This window comes from Lottia gigantea (genome assembly GCF_000327385.1).
Source record: "Lottia gigantea unplaced genomic scaffold LOTGIsca_244, whole genome shotgun sequence".
Classification (NCBI taxonomy): domain Eukaryota; kingdom Metazoa; phylum Mollusca; class Gastropoda; family Lottiidae; genus Lottia; species Lottia gigantea.
In genome coordinates this window covers 77,199-86,801 of record NW_008708721.1, presented here as the reverse complement: position 1 = coordinate 86,801, position 9,603 = coordinate 77,199, and the positions used below count along the sequence as shown (strand labels likewise).

At 30.3% G+C, this 9,603-nt stretch overlaps 1 protein-coding gene across 1 annotated transcript in view; it reads left to right on the top strand.

The window, feature by feature from the left end:
- Nucleotides 1–4,278: 4,278 nt before the first annotated feature.
- The window catches only part of LOTGIDRAFT_175133 (hypothetical protein), a gene marked incomplete at both ends in the record, with an annotated part of 25,797 nt that continues 20,472 nt past the window's right edge, over nt 4,279–9,603 (top strand). The window contains 5 exons of the mRNA XM_009055478.1: nt 4,279–4,284; nt 4,801–4,859; nt 5,347–5,349; nt 5,595–5,598; nt 5,716–5,719. Of these exons, the coding sequence (XP_009053726.1) occupies nt 4,279–4,284; nt 4,801–4,859; nt 5,347–5,349; nt 5,595–5,598; nt 5,716–5,719 (76 nt within the window). The remainder of the gene's footprint in view (nt 4,285–4,800; nt 4,860–5,346; nt 5,350–5,594; nt 5,599–5,715; nt 5,720–9,603) is intronic.

Here is a 9,603-nt window from a genome sequence, read left to right as displayed (position 1 = left end):
AAATGACCCTCCTCCTTCGCCTACTGAATTCGGCTGGTTCTGCGTGTCGTACCTGCGAACATATATCTATTTCTCATTTCTTTAAAAACAATAAAACCGGAAAAACTTTTTTAATGACTGACCAAATTTCATGCAGAGAACAAAATCTGATTTAACTAATTTCATGTAAAAATGCGACATACAGTATATTGGAGAAACAAAGAACGCGCTGCGAACTCGCTTTAACGGCCATCGTTACGATATAGTACATGGCAAAACCAGACCAATTTCCAATCACTTTAACCAACCCGACCATTCCATTGAAGACTTGTTGATTATGCCAATTGAAAAGATACAACCTATGCTGAATATCAAGCCAAAGCAAAGACGATGGATGGACCAACTTCAAACTGTATATCCTAATGGCTTAAATATTCAACACGACAACCAGATAATATCCTCATGTCTACAGCTAAAGAAATGATACTACCACAGATAGCATTACAGAAACATCCTTAGTTAACATATCTAATTATCTTAACCTTAGATACTACCACAGATAGTATTACAGAGACATTCTTAGTTAACATATCTAATTATCTTAACCTTAGATACTACCACAGATAGTATTACAGAGACATCCTTAGTTAACATATCTAATTATCTTAACCTTAGATACTACCACAGATAGTATTACAGAGACATTCTTAGTTAACATATCTAATTATCTTAACCTTAGATACTACCACAGATAGTATTACAGAGACATTCTTAGTTAACATATCTAATTATCTTAACCTTAGATACTACCACAGATAGTATTACAGAGACATCCTTAGTTAACATATCTTAGTATCTTAACCTTAGATACTACCACAGATAGTATTACAGAGACATCCTTAGTTAACATATCTTAGTATCTTAACCTTTAACTTGCACCTTGTTTTATCATAAATCTTTACTTTGTGACCTAGGCCAGTGCTTTCATGAGAATATGTTCTCATCGCCTTCTAACACTACAAGTTTGGAGCTTGGTGAATATTTCATTACATGGAGAAACAACAGCACGAGATAAGAAGGGTTGACTGCCGTTGGTTTTGACATCACATCTCTGCAGCGGGTTGGACTGTAGGGTAGCACTAATAGAGTGGTGAGAACTTCCTCACAATTAGTCTTGTTAAAACCTCCCAATGCGCTGGCATCTCATACTGAAGCAATAGAGACACACCTCAAAGTACCCCCTCAAGAATCAACACCAAAAATTATAAAGAATAGCCTTTAATTTGCTTAATTTCACAATTTAATGTGAACAACCGACCATGTTTGCAATCGCTAATGATGAAAGGATTCGCAAGTTTTATTAATTTGTTCATGAGACTCTGTGGCGAAGTGGCAAAGGGGCGAAATGACGTTAAACTACCTTTATTGACTATTAAATCTGAGAGCTAGTAACAGGAAAAGACAACTCAGACCGTACTAAGGCTGCTGCAGACTACAAATAACTCACAAATTGACTTGTTTTACTCTATTTTGCTAAATAAAGAGAAAACTAATAAATCTGGCACAAATTGAGATCCTTTTACATGAAACCAGATTGAAGAGCTGTCCATTGTTCAACTGAACAAGCGTAAAGTGTGCCAGAGTGACTGTCAAAGTGTGGTGTCTTGATGTGTTTAAAAATATGTTTGACATAAGCAACAACTAAGTCAAACCTGACTGGCAAATAAGATTACACACATCCCTAAACCACTGTTTCATTTTGTGGGGAATGGGGCACTTTTTTAAAGGAAGACGTAGGCTTAATTATTTGTTTTTTTTTTTAATTCATTCTGTTGCCATTTTTTGTTTTTTTCAAATTTTTTTTCTAAATATAAGGAACATAATTCTTAGGCCTCTTTTCTTTTTTTTTATGTCTTGATCAATATTTCTGTGGTGTGTAGAAAATGAAAGAAGACACTGCCATGGTTTTCACTGTCTGGTTTGCGTTTGTATAAATTTTCCGTATGATTTGCGGAATTCAGAAATGAAATGAATGGAGACTTTACGTCTCACATTTCTGCAGCTGCCTTCAATTTTGTTTGAGATGGAATTGTCGCGGGGATCTTTAACGTGCACAGCCTGCAGCACACTGGGCAAAGGTTTTATTGTTCCATTTGCAAGACTGCGCACCTGTTGAATTTACAGCTTGACTAATTTGTCTGGTAAGGAAATCTAGAGTGTTGGTCAGTTGGAAAACAGGTCTATCAGCTGTTCAATTATAGAATGAGACTCGGATATGGCCCTGAGCTTGCTTGGGTGGTCATCCATTGAAACCCACATTGATAGTCAAAAACTCTTATTCTTTGGTCGTTTGCTCTCTTTAAACGTGGTCTTTCTTCCTAGAAGAATGCTTATAAGTAGACTTTTAGAATGTAAGTATCAGTGCTGTTCCTCCTCTCGAGGATTTGCATCAGAGATACTAACAATCCTTGATAAATATGGTTTAAATAATTATTTAGTTAATTTTTTTGAGTCTTCTCAATTTCCTATAAAATCTAAATGGAAGAATATTGTATATAAATCGATCAGTAACGGTGAACTCAGATCTTGGAAAGATAGAATTGATTGTGACTCCAATTTTGTCTTGTTTAAAGAGGTTCACTCACAAATTGAACATCATGCCGCCTATGATGTTTGGAGGGCTGACCCCACTTTTAAAAATAGTTGTCGTGTTATTATCAAAGCTCTGTGTCTGATAAGGGTAGACTCTCCCCAGTCTGAAGTAAAAACCCTGTGTGAAAAGTGCGGTTTGTTCTTTTCGTGTCCAATAGTTCATATATTATTGCATTGTGCCACATTTACTGAACTTAGAGATACATTTTGGTGTCAGTTAAGTTTTCTTTTCTTATTATTATTCGTGTTAATTCAATATTTATTAATATTATTCAAATATTTATTTATGTATTTTCCATGTTTACAATATTATGTATCAATATCTTCATATTTGGAGGAAATAAAAGATTATATATAATTAAGGGAGGTAACTAGTTACTATAAACTAGTTTTCACTATTATAGGGAGGTAATTGGTTGCTATAAATTAATTTTCAATAATTACAGAAGATGACTAGTTACTGTTCAGTAATTTTCACTAATTGATTAGGGAGGTAACCGGTTACTTAACATTAATTTTTACTATTTAAGGGAAATAACTAGTAACTATAAATTAATTTTCACTAATTAATTAAGCAGGTAACTAGTTACTATAATTTTATATTTACTATTTAAGGGAGGTAACTAGTTGCTATAAATTAATTCATATTAGTAATATAAACTTATATTCACTATTAAAAGGATGCTACTATATACTAAATACCATATATTACTTTTCAGTATCAAAAGGGAAGTAACTTGTTACTATTAATTTATTTCCACTAATCAAGGGAGGTAACTAGTTATAATGAATTAATTTTCACTATTCAAAGTAGGTAACTAGTTACTGTAAGTTAATGTTAACTAAATAAGGTAGGTTACTAAAATCAAATATTCACTATTAAAGGGAAGTAACTAGTTACTTTATATTGTTATTCACTATTAAAGGGATGTAACAATTTACTAAGAATTACGTTTCGCTACTTAAGGGAGGTAACTAGTTACTAAAAATTAATATTAAAGGGAGGTAACTAGTTACTATAAGTTATCATTCACTATTAAAGGTAACTAGTTACTATATATTAATTTTTAATACCACAAATACAGGGAGGTAACTAGTATAAATGAATTTCACAATTAAAGGAAGGTAACTAGTAACTATGAATTAATTTGACTAATAAGGGGAAGTAACTTGTTACTATAAATTAATTTTCACTATTTGAAGAAGGTAACTAGTTACTATAGGTTAATTTTAACTACTTCAGGTAAGTAACTAGTTACTATAAATTAATATTCAATATCAAAGGGGGGTAACAAGTTAGTATAAATTACGTTTCGCTACTTAAGGGGGTAACTAGTTACTAAAAATTAATATTCACTATCAAAGCGAGGTAACTAGTTTTTATAAAATATCATATTAAAGGGAGGTATTTAGTCACTACATAGTCATTTTCACTATAAAAGGGAGGTAACAAGTTACTATAAACAAATATTCACTATAAAAGGGACTAGTAACTAGTTACTTTCAATTAAGTTTCACTAATAAAAGGATGTAACTAATCACTATAAATTAGGTTTCAATTATTAAGGGAGGTAACTATTTATTATAAGTGAATATTTACTATTAAAGGGAAGTAACAAGCTATTATATATTGATATCTACTATTAAATGGAGGTAACTAGTTAATATAAACTAATATTCGCTAATAAAAGGAGGAAACTAGCTACTATATACTAAATACTTTATATTAATTTTCAGTATCAAAAAGGAAGTAACTTGTTACAGTATATTTATTTCCACTAATCAAGGGAGGTTACTAGTTATTATCAATTAATTTTCACTATTCAAAGGAGGTAACTAGTTACTATAAGTTAATTTTAACTAATAAAGGTAGGTAACTAGTTACTATAAATTATAATTCACTAAGAGAGGTAACAATTTACTATAAATTACGTTTCGCTAGGGAAGTAACTAGTTTCTATCAGCTAGTTTTCACCATGAAAGGCATGTAACAAGTTACTATCAATTAATTTTCACTAAATAAGGGAGATAACAATCTAGTTTTCACTGTGAAAGGGGGATATTTAATTACTATATGTTAATTTTCAATAATTAAGGGAGGTAACTACTTACTTTCAATTATTTTTCACTATCAAATGGAAGTAACTAGTTACTGTATATCTTTTACAGTTTTACAATTTAAGAGGGTTAACTAGCTATTATGAAATAGTTTTTACTATTAAAGGGAGGTAAACTAATTACTATTATTAAATCTTCACTATTTAAGGAAGGTAACAAAATACTATAAAGTAGCTTTCACTGTGAAAGGGAGGTAACTAGTTACAATATATTAATTTTCACTACTACTTGAGGTGACAAGTTATTATAAACCAGTTTTCACTATGAAAGAAAGGTAACTAGTTGCTATGCATTAGTTTTCACTATTAAAGGGAGAGAACTAGTTACTATAAATCAGTTTTCACTATGAAAGGGAGGTAACTACTTACTATATGTTATCATTCACTATTGAAGGGAGGTAACTAGTTACTATCAATTAGGTTCCACTATTATAGGGAGGTAACTAGTTACTATAAATGAATTTCACAATTAAAGGGAGGTAAGTAGTTACTATGAATTAATTTGACTAATAATGTGAGGTAACTAGTTATTGTAGATAATTATTCACTATCAAAGGGAGGTAACTAGTTACTATAAATTATTATTCACTATTAACAGGAGGTAAGTGAGTTAACTAGTTATTAAAAGTATACATTCACTATTAATGGGAGGTAACTAGTTACTATAATTTATTATTAATTATTAAATGGAGGTAATTGGTCACTACAAAGGCATTGTCACTATAAAAGGTAACTAGGTACTATAAATTAATTTTCACTATTAAAGGGAGGTAACTAGGTACTATAAATCAAATATTCACTATAACTAGGTAACTAGGTACTATGAATTATTATTTACTATTAAAGGGAGGTAACAAGGTACTTTAAATTACTTTTCGATACTTAAGGGAGGTAATTAGTTAATAAAAATTAATTCACAGTTAAAGGTAGGTAACTAGTTACTATAAATTTTTATTTACTATTAAAGGGAGGTAATTAGTCACTACAAAGATATTTTCACTATAAAAAGGGAGGTAAAAAGTTACTATGAATAAATATTCACTATCAAAGGAAGGTAACTAGTTACTATCAATCAGTTTTTACTATCAAAGGGAGGTAACTAGTTACTATATATTATTTTTCACTATTTAATCAGGAGGAAACTAGTTACTAAAATTTAGTTTTCATTAATTAAGGGAGGTAACTAGTTTCTATAAACTAGATTTTAATATTAAAGGGAATTAACTAGTTACAATAAATTAGTTTTCAATAATTAAGGGAGGTAACTATACTACATATTAATTTTCACCACTAAATGGAGATAACAATTTACTATAAACTAGTTTTCACTATGAAAGGGAGGTAACTAATTACTTTGTATTGTTTTTCACTAATTAAGATAGATAACTACTTACTTTCAATTAATTTTCACTATTTAAGGGAGGTAACAAGCTACTATAAATTAGTTTTCACTATTAACAGGAGGTAAACTAGTCACTATAATTAAATGTTCATTAATTAAGGGAGGTAACCAGTCAATATAAATTAGTTTTCACTATTAAAAGGAGGTAGCTAGTTACTATATATTAATTTTCAGTACTAAATAACAAAATACTATATACTAGTTTTCACTATGAAAGGGAGGTAACTAGTTACTATGTAGTAATTTTCACTACTAAAGGGAGGTAAAAAAAATACTATAAACTATTTTTCACTAATCAAGGGAGGTAACTAGTCACTATAAATTAGTTTTCACTATTAAAAGGAGGTAACTAGTTACTATAAATCAGTTTTCACTATTAAAAGGAGGTAGCTAGTTACTATATAATAATTTTCACTACTAAAGGGAGGTAACAATTTACTATAAACTAGTTTTCACTGTGAAAGGGAGGTAATTAATTACTATATATAAATTTTCACTAATTAAGAGAGATAACTACTTACTATCAATTAATTTCCAATATAGAATGGAGGTAACTAGTTACTGTAGATTAGTTTTCACTATTAAAGGGAGGTAAACTAGTTACTATATATTAATTTTTAATACTAAAGGGAGGTAACAAAATACTATAAATCAGTTTTCACTAATAGTTACTACAATTTAATTTTCACTAATCTAGTTTCTGTAAGCTACTTTTCACTATGAAAGGGATGTAAATAGTTAATATAAATTAATTTTCACTAATTATGGGAGGTAACAAGTTACTATCAACTAGTTTTCACAATTAAAGAGAGGTAACTAGTAACTATATATTAATTTTTACTATTAAAGGGATGTAACTTGTTGCTATAAATTGATTTACAATACTTAATTAGGGAGGTAACTAGTTACTATATATTATTTTTCAATAATTAAGGGTGGTAACTAGTTTCTATATATTAATTTTTAATAATTAAGGGTGGTAACTAGTTTCTATCAACTAGATTTTAAAATGAAAGGGAGCTAACTATTTACTATGAATTAATTTTCACTAATTAAGGGAGGTAACTAGATACTATATATTAATTTTCATTATTAAAATGAGGTAACTAGTTAGTATAAATAAGTTTTTACTATTAAAGGGAGGTAACTAGTTACTATAAACTAGTTTTCACTATTAAAGGGAGGTAACTAGTTGCAATAATTTAATTTTCACTATTAAAGGAAAGTAACTGGTTAATATGAATTGATTTTCAGGTAACGACGGTAACTAGTTAATATAAACTAATATTCACTATTAAAGGGAGGTAACTAGTTACTATAAATTGATTTCCACTAACAAAGGGAGGTGATTAGTTTTTATAAATTAAGTTTCACTATTTAAAGGTATAACTAGTTACTATAAATTAATTTCACTATTAAAGGGAGGTAACTTGTTACTATGAATTAATTTGACTAATTTATTTGTATTGACTAGTTATCCCCTATTAATAGTGAAATCTAATTTAAAATAACTAGTTACCCCCCTTTGATAGTGAATATTAGTTTATATTAACTAGTTAACATAGTTAATATAAACTAATATTCACTATTAAAGGGAGGTAATTAGTTACTATAAATTAGATTTTCACTAATTCAGTGAGGTAACTAATTAAAATAATTTAATTTTCACTATTAGAGGGAAGTAACCAATTTTAAAAATTTATATTGACTATAAAAGGGAGGTAACTAGTTACTATCAATTAGATTTCACTATCAACTGGAGGTAACTAGTTACTATGAATAAATTTTCACTATTAAAGGGAGGGTACTAGTTGCTATAAATTTATTTTCGCTTATTAATGGAGGTAACTAGTTAATAAAAATTAATATTCACTATTGAAGGGAGGTAACTAGTTACTATCAATTAGGTTTCACTTTTAAAGGGAGGTAACTAGTTACTATACATTAATTTGACTAATTAAGGGAGGCAACTAGTTATTATAAATTAATTTTCACTATTTAAAGGAGGTAACTAGTTACTATAAGTTAATTTTATCTAATTCAGGTAGGTAACTAGTTACTAAAAATTATTATTCACTACTAAAGGGAGGTAATAAGTTACTGTAAATTACGTTTCGCTACTTAACGGAGGTAACTAGTTAATATAAATTACTATGGGATATCATGACTCCAGTGGAAGGTACAGTATCATTTTGAGCAAATTTGTTATTATGAATAGCTGTGTGGATAACGTAAAAATTTATATCAGCAATGTGTAGAATCGAAACCTATGACGTTATACACTAGTTCTGTCCTGTGGTGCATATCTCGACATTTCACGCCTGCAACGCCCGACGAAATAAAGAAGCTTTTGACAAAATCTCCATTGCCAACGTTTCTTTTAAAGGATTGCATTGACTCTTTCATTGCAACAATCACATCAATAGTAAATATAAATAAGTCTCTGGCAGAAGCGTATGTTCCATCGGATTTCAAGCAAGCGATAGTAAGACCATTGTTAAAGAAACCGAGTCTTGAAAAAGATAATCTCAAACACTATCGCCCTGTATCTAATTTGCCTTTCATGTCGAAAATGATTGAAAAGGTTGTTGCTGCAAGAGTTGATAGTCACTTGTGCCAGCAGAAACTCTACGACAATCTCCAGTCAGCATATCGATCGTGTCATTCTAAACAGCTTTACTGAAAGTTCACCATGATAACTCCAAAACTCTCGATAAAAACAATTGTGCAATACTTGTGATGCTCGATCTTTCTGCGGCATTTCATGTCATTGATCATGATATCTTGTTTCAACGGCTTAATCATACCTTTGGTATTTCGGGATCTGCTCTATCTTGGTTTACGTCATACGTTAGCAGTAGGACCCAGAGAATAGCCATTGGCTCTGTTTCATCAGACTCTCTTGCACTCCCAATTGGTGTTCCACATGGATCTGTATAAGGACCTAGGCTGTACTGTTTATTTTCAAGGCCGATAGGAAACATTTGTGATTATCATTATATGGACTATCATTGTTATGCCGATGATACTCAGATTTACATCTTCATTGAACCAAATGACAACATAAGTGATATCTCGAACCGATTTCAAGACTGCCTTTCAGATATACGCCAATGGATGTCACTTAATCTTTTGAAGTTAAACCAAGAAAAAACAGAAGTCATGATATTTGCTCCAAAGCGGAAAGTGAAAGAGTTTAATGATTTTAGTTTATCTTTTAGTGTTAACATCATACGTAACGCTAAACAAAATCTCGCCGTGTATTTCGACAAAACTCTCAGCATGGAGAAGCAGTGCAATACATTATCTCGATCGTGCTATCTACACATACGGAATATTGTATGTATTCGCCCATTTATCACAGACGGTGCATGTAAACTACTGATAAATGCTCTTGTAACATCTAGACTTGACTACAGTAACTCTTTATTGTTTGGTGTCAATAAACAACTG